The sequence below is a fragment of the Capsicum annuum genome, chromosome 8 (genome assembly GCF_002878395.1).
Source record: "Capsicum annuum cultivar UCD-10X-F1 chromosome 8, UCD10Xv1.1, whole genome shotgun sequence".
Lineage (NCBI taxonomy): Eukaryota > Viridiplantae > Streptophyta > Magnoliopsida > Solanales > Solanaceae > Capsicum > Capsicum annuum.
Window position 1 is genome coordinate 136,129,099 of NC_061118.1, and position 13,964 is coordinate 136,143,062.

The 13,964-nt window shown below is 31.8% G+C and overlaps 1 protein-coding gene across 3 annotated transcripts; it reads left to right on the forward strand.

Annotated features, from left to right (window-relative positions):
- Positions 1-6,115: 6,115 nt before the first annotated feature.
- LOC107839123 (la protein 1) lies at positions 6,116-13,499 on the forward strand. 3 transcript variants are annotated; one of them, XM_016682488.2, is made up of 10 exons: positions 6,116-6,483; positions 6,684-6,762; positions 7,897-8,046; positions 8,146-8,288; positions 8,702-8,850; positions 10,330-10,431; positions 10,527-10,881; positions 11,518-11,665; positions 11,893-11,974; positions 13,255-13,499. In XM_016682488.2, the coding sequence occupies exons 1-10, from the start codon at positions 6,436-6,438 to the stop codon at positions 13,346-13,348; spliced, it is 1,350 nt and encodes a 449-aa protein (XP_016537974.1). In that variant the 5' UTR covers positions 6,116-6,435; the 3' UTR covers positions 13,349-13,499. The 3 variants fall into 3 exon arrangements, with proteins under 3 accessions (XP_016537974.1, XP_016537975.1, XP_047251798.1); XM_016682489.2 differs by lacking the exon at positions 13,255-13,499 and adding an exon at positions 13,006-13,114 and having other exon boundaries at positions 6,120-6,483; XM_047395842.1 differs by lacking the exon at positions 13,255-13,499 and adding an exon at positions 12,992-13,013 and having other exon boundaries at positions 6,120-6,483.
- The last annotated feature ends 465 nt before the right edge of the window (positions 13,500-13,964 follow it).

Below are 13,964 nucleotides of genomic sequence, written 5' to 3' on the forward strand. Positions count from 1 at the left end.
AAAACCTTACAATGAAAACCCAATAGGAAAAAACCTTGTAAGGGAAAAATAGTACAACGCATATTAACTCCCCCTAATGAGAACATCCTTGAATCTTTGCATCCTGATCTTGTGTATCATCTTCTTGAAAGTTTTAGATGAAAGAGATTTGGTGAATAAATCAGTCATATTGTCACTCGAACAAATCTGTTGCACGTTAATATCACCATTGTAGCTCATGTGTATAGAAAAACTTTGATGGAGTGTGTTTTGTTTTATCTCATTTTATGAATCCTCCATTAAGATGTGTTATGTATGTTGCACTATCTCTTTATAAAACTGTGGATACATTGTCACATGTCAAATCACATTTTTCTCGAATGAGATGTATCATGGACCTCAACCATACACATTCTCGGCTTGCTTTATGAATAGCTATTATCTCAGCATGGTTCAATGAGGTGGCTACGATAGATTGCTTTGTATATCTCCAAGATATGGCAGTATCCTCACATATGAACACATAGTCTATTTGAGATCAAGCTTTATGCGGGTCAGATAAGTACCCAATATTAACATAGCCAACAAGATCGGGACTGCAAATTTTAGAATAAAATAAGCTCATGTCTTTTATCCCATTCTGATGTCTCTTAGTAGGAGCAGAAATACATCTTGCTAACAAATTTGTTGAAAAGGCTATATTTGGCCTTGTAGTATTTGCAAGATACATGAGTGCATCACTTGCAATAAGATATGGTACTTCGTAACCAATCTAATTTGATATATTTCTAATTTCAGCAAATAATTTATTGCTTTTGAAAACTTTTCAAGAGTTTCAATAATTTTCAAGCTATAAGTTTATAAGATAATCCCTCCGTTTCGAAATAAATGAATTGTTGGGATATTTATTGGTGTTTCAAAATAAGTGAATCATTGAATTTTTTTCCAAATTTGCCTTTATAATTTGACAACCAATTAACTTTTGAAAAGATATTACAAGGTCAACTTTTTCTTTTTTGGGTAAAAATGAAAAGCTGTGTTAAATTTATGTCTTTAATGCTTTTTCCTTAATATATATGCCAAAATTCAACAATTCATTTATTATGAAATGGAGGGAGTATAAGGATTATAAATAAGTTTCCCAGAAACTTTTATATGCTTCAAACATTTTGAACCCTTAAAAAATTTTCATATAAATTTTGTCAAGTGACAATATTCAACATTTCATATGTGACATCTTTAAGTGTCTAGACTGCAAACAAATAAGTTTTATGCTTACCAAAATGCATCCTTTCATGTCACTTGATAAATGTTACTACGTCAGCATACTTAAATAAACGTAGAATTCAGATCCTCGTAATCTTTTACAATATTTCATCAATATTGTATCAAAGATATCGTTAATGATATATCATTTTGTATTGGTTCACATGCGACATAACATTTTGAGATCTCATCACTTCATTATTTTCAGGTACCTGAACCTCTCATAAGGTTTCATGAAGTGTTATGTCATAGGCTCTTCAAGAGCACATTACCTTCTTATTATGATTATTTGCTCCTTATCCTTTTTAGAGATTATTTCATTTGGAACCGATTGATCTGCCACGCTTCATGTCTGCATAGACTTTGTCCTTTATGAACACAAAATAGGAGCACTTGTAGCTTAAATATGAGATGCTTCGGCATTCGACTTGGATTATCTTTTGAATGAGGACTGATGATAATTCCTAATATATTTCATAGTTGCTTATAATCTCCCCCTTTTGTTAGAAAAACTAACATACATTCTCCATCTTTTTTAAGGAATCCATCTTTATGCGTTATGGTAAATTCATTAATCGTATACCGCACATCAAAATTATTAGATGGAATAGTTGGTTTCTGACCTTGAATCAATTGAGAGGGAAGAAATAATCATAGTTTATTGGTCTAATGCGTACAAGTGCTATTGTATGCAACATATCATATTTCAGACCAACACATGAAACTTTATTCTCATTAGCAATGGTTTAGTTATTTATCGAAGGCATTCGATGCCAAACCATCATAATCAAGATGAATTGTCTAGATTACACAATCTGAAAGCTATGCTCTTAACTCAATTTTATTGAGCAAGCAACTTTATAAATATCAAACTGTATGTTGACAATAAACTCAAATGTGATCATCTTATACTGATGCATCTTAATAGATCACATGGCTGGTGAACTGGCCTATATTCGCCTTTTATACTTTTCAGATTTTGAGAGATCAAATCCCAACATTAGTTGGTCCAACCAACTTATCATGAGAACAAGCAGCGTTAAAAGTTCATGAAGAATTTTCGAGTTCCTCAATATATGTTTAATACTTAATAGGCATATCTTTGGGATGTCACAATCGTTCATGTCAATTTATGAACTTTTATTCTAGCAAACTCCAAGTTTACCATGACATGTACCTTTGTACTTTTGTAAATTTCAGACTTACTATTGCATGAATAAATTTCATATTTACTACTTTAGAAGTAGATTTCAAAATAACTATTCTCAATTATTCAGCCTCTTTTGAAGGTGAGTTGTAATACTATCACATCAAGTGAACGTTTGCATTAGTAAGTTTCTCATTCCCCAGGAATTGAATATAATCGTGCCTTAGGCCTATCAAATTCTGATAGCTTATAACCTCTTTCATGATACTGCTACATCAGGAGCACATCGAGGCATATATATCTTTCAAAGTATATCATATATTGCTACCACATTCACTTCAAGAATAGAGCAAATTGTCATCTTTCAGACTTATCAAATATTGCTACCACATTCACTTCATGGAATAGAGCTTACTCAATGGAGAAATTTCATGACTTTTTATCAAATACATATTATTTTTTGCCTTAGCCATCATAATATCATTAATATGGTGCATTGGGATTCAAACTCAACATCTTATCCATATAAAAGCGTCTTAGGCTATAACTCAATGAGACTTTACACGCAACATCTTATCATCATGGTACATTGGAACTTGTAACCCAATGTCTTACCCTCTTAATGAGATGAGACTCGCAACATCTTTTAACAATGTTGTTTTTCACAAACAAATTAAAAGCATAAGTGGTTCCAAACCAATTATTTTTTTCTCAAATCCAACAATAATTATAGCATTAGTAGCAAAAGACAAATAACATAAGGAATTACTAACCATGAAATTACCTTTAGATTTATAATCTCACCTTGTTTGGCAGAGTCTCGTGCTGATAACGTGTTATGAAATATAAAGCAAAGAAAAGAATAGAGAGAAAAGAGAGAGTAATTCTTATTAATTACAATAAAGGAAACCCCTTTATTTATAGGGAAAAACTAACATTGAGGTTTCTAATTTTTCCATAAATAGACATACACTATATATGGTAAAGTAAGCATTCACTATATATGATAAAATAAACATTCACTATATATGGTAATATATTTATAACAAAAATTATTTTATTTTTAAATCTCAAAGGTAGAAGTATAGGAACTCTAAGGTTAAAGCTTCACTTTCTATAAAGATGGAAATTCTTTTAACAATAATAGTATATATTCATAGGAGTAATATTTTTTTTCATAATAATATATTAAAATATCAAAATATTAGGTCAAAATCTCCAAATTTATTATTGGTAATCTTGAGTCAATTTCTATACAGATGATTAATTATTATTTATCAAGAAAAAAAATATTATAGAGGATAATTTTACAAACATTATATTGTTATAAAAATGGTGGTTGTTGTTGTTATACGTAGAAATTTATGATAGAAAGGTGAAATATAACCTTAAAAATCAGTTTCAAGAAATACTTAATTGCTATAATGAGGTACTGTTATATAAGTATGTTATTATAAAGAGGTTTTACTATATTGTAAATGAATTTTTCTTTTACGTGTTCAACAAATACATCATATATCTATTTAATATATAAAATAAAATTGGAAATTAGATATGAATGCCTTTACTAATTTTTTGCTAAATTAGTCATAGATAACAATTTAATTTTTGATAATACATTGCTAAATAGGATTAGAGACTCACATGCAAAAAACCTAAGGTTAAACTAGTTTATAATCTATAATCTATCATATATTAAAAGTGTGAAGACCCTTTGAAAAGGGATTTGAGTTTTTTTGTGCTTCATTAAAAATCTTCGCTTTAGACAAAATCATCTTCACTTATTTTAATTATTTTCTAATAGTTAAAATTAAGTATTTCTAAAATATATGATAAGAAAAAAATACATTTTAAATATTAAATAGTTCAAAAATTATTTGGTAAAAAAATATATATGGCAAATATTACTAGGAGAATTAGTATTTAAGAAGTCGTAGAATATATGGTAAGACTCCTAAAATATGTAGTAATTTTCTTTCATCACAACAATTCTGATTTACATGTATATTAAAATTCTAAAATTTTATTCGTCATTTTTATAATTTAAATCCTAATATATATTAAATCTGTGTTCATTTAATGATTATTGGGTCTGAGTCTCTCCATAGGAAAAAATATATTTTGAGTGAGACTTGCCACCTAATATTTGTACGAGAGCTTCATCAATTGACAAGTATATGTTATAGGTCCCACATACTAATTCTTTCAAACATTTTATTTCTCCCCCTCACCTTTCCCTCATTACCCCTAACTGAATGCCCACTTCCCACCCATCTGCAAAAACTGAAGAGCTAACCCCCCTCCACCACCACCATCACCACTTTCTCTCTTTGCTCTTTTCATGTAATTTCAATTTGGTTAATTTTGGTTAAATTATTTTTACTTTATTTATTTATTTAAACGAGATATTTGACTGTACATGCTTAAATACTACTTTCTTTATTTAATAATAGTTGTTCTATTAACTTGACACACAACTTAAAACATAATAAATAATAAAATAATTTTACAAAATTACCTTTTAAATATAATATATTTAGTGTTTTAAAAAATGCATTGCATTATGAATGACATTTAATACTGAAAATAAAATAAGCATAAATACGTAAATTATCCATTAATTGTCCAAACAAGATAATTATTATTGGACATCTATTTTTAGTATAAAGAACAAGTAAAAATTAACTGAGGGAGTAACACAATAAAATACAATGAAAGAATTAATAATGTTTTGTATTAGTAGTTTCGTAATTAATTAATTTATTATATTTATTAATGAAGGGAAAAAATAAAAATAAAATATTAATTTTTAGTTGTTATTTTCTACCTTTCTAAATAGCGACGTTTTACATTTTTCATTTGTGTCAAAACAAGTGGTGGTTAGATAGTTGAAAATACATTAATTATATTCTTCTAAGTTTATCTTTATTTTAAATAAAGGGTGTTTTACATAACTATTAAACTAATAAAGAGTTACATATATTCAAGATATTTATAAGGGTAAATTAGTAATTGTATTTAATCGTGTGATATTTATATCATATTTCATAAAATTCAAACAAAGGTTTTTGAATAAAGCAAATTAATTTTTCAAAATAAATTGAAAAATATTCACGGTCAAACGGCTCCTAAATCTTAAAAAAATACATAGTACTAAACTTGTGAGGTTAAATTTTTCAATTTTCGATACGATCATTCGATATAAATCAAATTATAAACATACTTATACCCTTCAACTAACAACAATTAATCCTTATATTCAAGAAAATTAAAATAAAATAAAAAATTTCATTTGTAGTAGTGGGAATATCCCCCAAAATATTACGGAATAAAAATAAATACATAGTAGTTTAGTACTATGTATTTTTTTTAAGATTTAGGAGCCGTTTGGCCGTAAATATTTTTCAATTTATTTTGAAAAAATAATTTGCTTTATTCAAAAATCTTTGTTTGAATTTTATGAAATATGATATATTCACAATGCAATGCATTTTTCAAAACACTAAATATATTATATTTAAAAGGTAATTTTGTAAACTTATTTTATTATTTTTTAAGTTGTGTATCAAATTAATAAAATAACTATTATTAAATAAAGAAAATAGTATTTAAGCATGTACGGTCAAATATCACGTTAAAATAAATAAAAAAAAAGTAAAAAATTAATTTAACTAAAATTAATCAAATTGAAATTACATGAAAAGAGCAAAGAGAGGAAGTGATGGTAATGATGGTGGAGGGAGGTTAAGCTCTTCGGTTTTTGCAGACGGGAGGGAAGTTGCATGCAGTTAGGGGTAATGAGGGAAAGGTCAGGGGGGGAATAAAAAATGTGTGGAAGAATTAGTATGTGAAACCTATTAACATATACTTCTCAATTAATGAAGCTCTCGTACAAATATTAGGTGACTAGTCTCACTCAAAATAATATTTTTCATAAGTTATATATACAAAAGTTATATATACAAACTTCAAAACTAAGTAAAATTCACTTCTAAAACCCTAACCCTAATCGCAGCTCTTTCTCTCCTCTGTTCACAAGAAGAATGGCAAAAACTTTGGACGAAGAAACCGTCAAGAAGATCATTAGACAGGTTAGTCTTTCTGCCTTTATCCATTTTTATTATTGCACTTTGAGCGGAGGATCTTTTGGAAGCAGTCTCTCAACCTCTACGAGGTAATGGTAGTGGTAAGGTCTGCGTACACTCTATCCTCTTTAGACCCCATTTGTGGAATTTCACGGGGTATGTCGTTGTTGTTGTATCTGATTATTCTCCAATTAATTTTGTTGAAGGTTGAGTTTTACTTCAGTGATAGTAATCTCCCTAAAGATGGATTTCTCAGGAAAACTGTCGAAGAAAGTGAAGATGGCTGTATCCTTTTTTATACTTATGTACTCTTATCTGACAGTTTACTGCATTATTTTTGGGTACATGTGATTTTGTTTGTCATTTGTATTAAAGATTGAATTTTTAAACAAAAAAATGGTGGAAAGAGATTATATGGAGCGTTGATTGTGTTTGTCATTTGTACTAAAGATTAAATTTTTAACTAAAAAGAATTAAATAGAGAGTTGATTTTGTTTGTCATTTGTTCTAAAGATTAATTTTTTAACCAAAAAATATGTAGAAGATTAAACAGTGAGTTGATTTTGTTTGTCATTTGTATTAAAGATGATTTTGTTTGTCATTTGTATTAAAGATGAAGTCTTTAACCCAAAAAAATGATTAAAAAGATTGAAGAGAGAGTTGATTTTGTTTGTCATTTGTACTAAAGATTATATCTTTAACAAAAAAAATAATTATAAGATTAAATAGACTTATTGAGGTCTTGGAAGAATGTTGTTGATCTTGTGAATAAGTTATTTGTTGAGAGGAAGTATATTTGCGAGGAATTGTGTGTTTATAAGCTCACCTAACTATGTGACTGTATGTTTTTGTCACTAAAATGTACTTAGTTAATCAAAGGCCAAATAGTGGTAAGTTTTAGCTTTTGTCTTATTTGACATTTTTGCTAAAGATTAACTCTTTTACCTTAAAAATTACTCCTTCATTGTCAATTTGTTTGAAATAAAATTTACATATTTAGAAACACATAAAAAGTACTATAAGTCACTGTAGTTAATTCAAAATGTCTAGAGGTATTTGAAAAAGTTACTGTCAAAGCCAGAAGGCTCAAATATACAAATTGAAATTAAGGGATAATGTTGTTGGTAATGTGATCAGTAAGTTGTGCAAGTCTTGTGAGATCCAGGAAGTATATGCACAACATCACAAGGATTAGTGCGTTTTTTGAACTCACCTAAATATGGGCTTTTATGTATTTCTGGGTAACTTTGTTGATGCTGAACTGTGCTAAGTAATGGTAAAATAAAACCAGTCAATTTTCAAAGAATCCTCATAATATTGGGTACTGGAGTGAAACGGGTCCAAATGGATATTAGGGATTGTTTTGTTGTATGTTTGTGTGGATAAAATGTATTGGAGCACTTAACTAAATCTTGATAGTGGCAAGTTTAGCTTTGATATGTTCGTTTTCACGGATGAGGTCTCACTTGAATTTGGGGGTGGCAAAGCCAGAAGATATATCAGATGATACTGTAAAATCTGTTGCTGAAGCTTTAAAAGCTTCTTCTTTTCTAAAGATTTCTGAAGATGGTATGTTCTTTGTTGGATTTTGCTAATTAATGTGTGCCTCTCTTTTATCACTTCCGGATGACGTAATAGTAAGTTGGTTGATTTTGGTTTATATCATAGGGAAGAAAGTTGGTAGAGTCAGTGAGCTTGCGAAGCCTGAGGAGGTTATTGAGCAAATTGATGTTAGGACGATTGCTGCATCACCATTGGAATACAGTGTCAAACTTGAAGATGTGGAGTCTTTCTTTGGTCAGCATGGCAAGGTAATATCTGTTGCTTTGCTCTTGCCTTACTTTCCAAGTATTGTTCTTGTCTTACTATGATAAAATTTTGTAACTTTAACTGTAAAGGGGGGGGGGGGGGGGGGGGGGTGGGTGGGGGGTCGGTAATTGCTGGGATGTAATAAAAGAATAGAAATAAAACATTTCAATTCTTGTTCCGTTTAAAGAATCATTTCTACAGTGTCAAAATGATGAGCAACTGTTGAAATTGCTTTGGTGTTCAATGCATTTTATACATGCTGTATCCTTCTATACATATCCGTGATTCCACCTTACTACTGTGAAATTTGCATTACTTTCATTGATATTCCAAAATAATACTGCATAAAAAGGATGTTCAACATGGTTAAATGAGTTCTGCCGATCAATGATTTTTTGTTTGCTTCTTCTTTTAGGTTAACAGTGTGAGACTGCCTCGTCATGTAGCTGACAAAAGGATGTTTTGTGGCACTGCTCTGGTTGAGTTCTCTAATGAGGAAGATGCAACTAAAATTGTGAAGCAAAACTTGGTCTATGAAGGAGTTGAGTTAGAACTGAAACCAAAGTAAGTTTTTTTATTAGTAAGGTAATTTTATGAAGATAAAACACCAAGAACAACACTTAACTGTACTATCCTATTTAAGCTGGGTAGGGATCCTGTTATATCTGTAATGAACCCAGAAAATCCAGCATTAGACCAAAACATTAGGTTCTTATATGTTTTCTCAAATTATATAATGCGTTTTTTTGCTTCTAAACATCTATGGTTCCTTCCCAAACAACTAGTTTATATAATGCTAAGAGGGATAGTTTTCCAGATTTTCCTCTATGCCTTTCTCATCCTATGGTTTTGCCAGCAATATAAAGCTTGCTTTACTTGGAGAGGTGGGGTGTATGCAAGCCTTACCAACCTTTGTGGGGTAGAGAAGTTTTTTTCCGGTAGAACCTTGGCTCAAGAAAATTGTTTTTTCAGAACAAGTTTGAAAGAAACGCAAGAGTCAAAAGCTATGATGAAAATATTTGAAGAAAGAAAAGTACTTGCTTTAAAATAGTTGAGATCTTGAGATAACAACAATTAAAGAAACAATGATTGTAATAGAACTGAAAAATAAGATAATACTAACATAATAATAATAATAATAAGGGAACAGAGGTAGGCGAAAAGGTTCCAGTCAAAAAAATTGAATATGTTAATACGTAATATTAATACACATATTTTGTATTTGAGTTGACATTTTTGTACTTTGTTAACATCTTCCAACCGTTATTTTCAATATATGTTATCAAACTCATATATGTTAATTTGTTTAAACAAATCCAACACTCATTCAATAGAATTTTGGTGGGGGTGGGGGTGGGAATTATTATTTATTTTGGCTCCCTGTGTGCATTGAGGATCGGAAACAGCCTCTCTACCTCTTTAGAGGTAGTGGTATGGACTGCGTATACTCTACCCTCCCCAGACCCCACTATGTGGGAATATACTGGGTTTGTTGTTCCCCGTGTTCATTGAGGGGGAGTCATGATCTTATATTCTCTTTTCTTATGATCGAGAAATCCATCTGCAACCTACCCTTATTATCAACCGCAGGCTTCTAAAATCGGGATAATTAGCCCGCCCTTTTATCCTTCCCCACTTAAATACTAGACTTTGTTCGCTTTGCACAATGCTCAAACTTGTGACTAAAGTCGCAAGTCACTCAATCTTTGCAATTTGAGCTAAGCCCTAGGGGTGGATCTTATATTCTGTTTGTCTGGGCTTCGCTGTGCTAGGGGGTTCATAAGTTATAAAATGTGCTATTTTGGTTAAAAAATTTGGCTGTGTAACCTGGTAGCTCACTTTTAAGTAAATAAATAAGATCTTTTCTTATTTAACAATCTTAGATCATGATTATGACTTGATTCCAGTGAATGATGTCTCATTTTGATGGCCATTGGCCATTGCTTTGGACTAAAAGTTGTCATTGATCTAAGTTGTAGCCATTGCATCCATGAATTCCTTTCAATGATTCCTCATATATATTGCTCATCTGTGGGTATTCAGGAAAAATTTCGATGTTGAAAGAGCCAATGAGGAGAAAGAAGTTGAGCAGAACCATCCTCGTAGTGGTCCAAATAGTAAAAATAACTCGAAGCCTGAGCTAGAGTGAGTATAATACCACTGCTAAGTAGTCCTTCCTAATTTGGAATTGTATTATCATGCTTGGCATGTGGCTAACTCGATAGATGTTATGGTGGCAGCTATCCAAAGGGCTTGATCATTGCATTTAAGTTGAAGAGAATCTCTGCTGAAAGCTCTACAGAACAGAATGGTAATCATAAACCGGCTACTGAAAGCGCAAGTGCTCCGGAAGCAGAAGGCAATAAAGATTCAACCAAAGACAATGTTGAAGTGACAGATGAGAAGGTGCCGGAAGATATTAAAGACGAAGACAATGATGAGAAGGTTGATAAAGAAGATCCAGAGGATGGAAGTGAAGATGATGAGCAAGCTCCAGCGGAAGAAAAATTATCAGTTGCTGCTTGCAAGGATAACAAGGACATTGTTATGCGTGAAGACTTGAAGAGCGTATTCCAAAAATTTGGTACTGTGAAGGTAAATTTTCTCCTGTATTTGTTTGATACTTGTTCATTCTAATCGTATACATAATTTTGTAGTATATATGTTTTTATTTAAGTCATTTTGCTTTATATATTATGTTGTTCATAAGGTCATTTCTTCATATTAATTATTGCCGTTTTATTTTTATCCCTCTGTTGGATTAGCAAAATGAATGTAGTTTTCTTTCTGCTTGGATAAGCACCCTTGTGCCTATTAAATCAGTTGTGATTGTGGAAGCGGTGTCATTTTGGTCTTGCACAGGCCCAAAAAGTGATGCTAACTGACAGAATATCAAATAATTATTAGCAATCCAAATCTATTAATTTATCTAGCATTTTGCTGGGAAACAGATTCTAGTAATGAACCTATTTAAATTTGATTTTAGTTACAGCATATTTGTGCTTTAAGGACACAATTACCATTTCTCAAAGAATTTTGAGAATACTTGTGTATTAAGATCATGATACCATGTTTATCTGGTTTCTGTCCACATTTCCAGTTTTAATCAAAATTCCAAAATGGTTGCTTTTCCTGGAAGTTTTTTAAGATCAGGATATCTCTGTCACATAAATTGTAAATGCTTCAGGAAAGCATAGTGTGACATTTGTGGTTTCATGTTTACTTGTGCAGTTCATCGATTTCTCGATTGGATCAGAATCAGGCTATATAAGGTTTGAAAATGAAGAGGCTGCACAGAAAGCACGTGCTGCTGGTGTACTTGCTGAGGAAGGTGGTTTGGCAGTGAAAAATTTCATCGCTGCCTTAGACCCTGTAACTGGTGGGTGCTTTTATTCTATATCTAGAATTTCATTAATATTATCAATTGGCCAATGTTTATAGGTCAAAGCTATATATTGTTATTTGGGTGAATAAACTTTTGGTTTTGACCAGCACTTCAATTATAGCAGTTTTTCTTTTTTAATTCTATTTTATTTAATTTATATCTTACCTTTTGTTTGTGAATTGCTTCTCTAACAAAATAGTTGTGTGTTACCTTTTTATCAGGTGATGCTGAGAGGGAATACTGGAGTATGTTCCGTAATAACCAACAGGACAGACGCCGTGACTTTAAAGGGAATAGGGGAAGGTAAGACATAGTTGTCTATTGCTTGACTTGGTGATGCATATGTGGTCATAAGGTTATTCTGTTGCTTTTTTTCTCTAAAAATATGTTAGGTTATCCCACCAATTTGTGAGTTCTTGAAAAAGATAACAGTTAATATATGTTAAACAACAACATACCCAATAAAATCCCACATGGGGGCTTGGGGAGGGTGGTGTGTATGCTGCCTTGCCCCCCTACCTTGTGAAGGTAGAAAGACTGTTTCCCATAGGCCCTTGGCTCAAGTGAAACATATAAAAGGCAAGTATTGGACAGTAAATATATATGTATACCTCTTTCTTTACCCCCTTCACAGGGGCTCCATATTTTAAGTACTTGAGGTTGCAAAAAGAGAAAAGAAACATAATGCCATGTATATGTTACTTTGGTAGTATTTACATGGTCGTAGCTGTTGTAATTTCTTGGTTCTTTTGAAGCATATTATATGTTACTAGGTCCAGTATGTTGGTGCTTAATATAAGAAACTCTTTGTATTGATGAGCTCCAACTAAGTTGCTCATACTCTTCACTTTCGGTGCCACACCGTGTCGACACGACGCAGGTGTGGGATCCGTGCCCGATTTGGTTAACAATTTTGATACTTTGAAAAAATCAACGGATAAAATCTGGACAGATTCAATGATTTCTGTAATCAAAACAAAAAGTAAAGTGAAATTGAAGAAAGTGGAATACCTTGTATATAAAAATATCTGTCACTCCTTTTTTTAAATCTTCGTCTAGGATTTTCTTTCCTCATAATATCTTATTATTTTGGTTTTATAACTTTATTTTTAGATATTTGAATTATTGTCCTGTGTTTTGAGTCGGGGGTCTATTGGAAACAACCTCTGTACTTAGAGGTACTGCATACATTCTACCCTCCCCAGACCCCACTAGGTGTGAATATACTGGGTTTGTTGTTGTTGTTGAATTATAGCTGAATCCCGCACCCGTATCCATACCTTGATCCATATTCCCGATCTTCTAATTTAGATCTTAAAGGATGTAACCTATAGATCCACACCCAAGTCCGAGCAATGTGGAGCTCAAGTACCCACTCCTGCAACAGAAACTAAAATGAAAAGATGGAAGTGCATGCGTCAATGAATGATGAGATACTCTATTATGGTGAGATTTCCCGCATGAATTAGTGTTGTAGAGCCACAACAACGTTCTCTTTAATTCCATCCTCAGTCGAGGAGAAAAGCAATTTTAGTTTCAGGCTTGTATGCTTTGGTTGATATTATGTTATTGTTCATGGACAGGGGAGGAAGGTTCAACAGAGGTGGGAAGCATTCACGTGGAAGGGGATATGATTTTGGTGGACGCCCAAACAAATTCCAGAAAACTATGGCATGAGGAGCTTGATCTTTTGTAACATTTTTGATGAAATTCTCAATCTATCTTATTCTACATTACTACAATGATATACTATCATCGTTGTAATGTGTTAGCAATTTTGTACCTTAATTTATGTCTTAATATGATGATAAAATGGTTATGTTCTCCATCTTCTGTGCTCCTTGGTCAAAGGGATAAATTTACTACTGTGTTGAATTTCTCTCCATACTTTTTTTGGGGTTGGATTCTATCACTTGGCTACTACAACTTACCAAATTGAAGTTAGTATATGAGAAAGGATAGCCTCTTAACATCTCAAAGTGCTTTTAGTACGTCAACCTTCCTTGCTTTAGCTTCTATGGTATCTTTTCCTTTTATTAGTCAAGGAAGTGAAGGATGAAAAGTTAGTTGAGTTGCCAATTATGTTTTCTTATATTCTCAATTAATTCTTGTTATAGATGCTTATTTACAGTTGTCTTGCTCTAACTGATTGTGAAAATATTGTTTATACCATTAGTTAAAATTTAAATAATTGCTATGAAGATTAGTCTCTCTGCTTCTTCGGAGGTAGCGGTATGGACTGAGTACATCTTACCCTCCTCAGACCTGTGTATTCTCCTCAGACCCGTGGGAA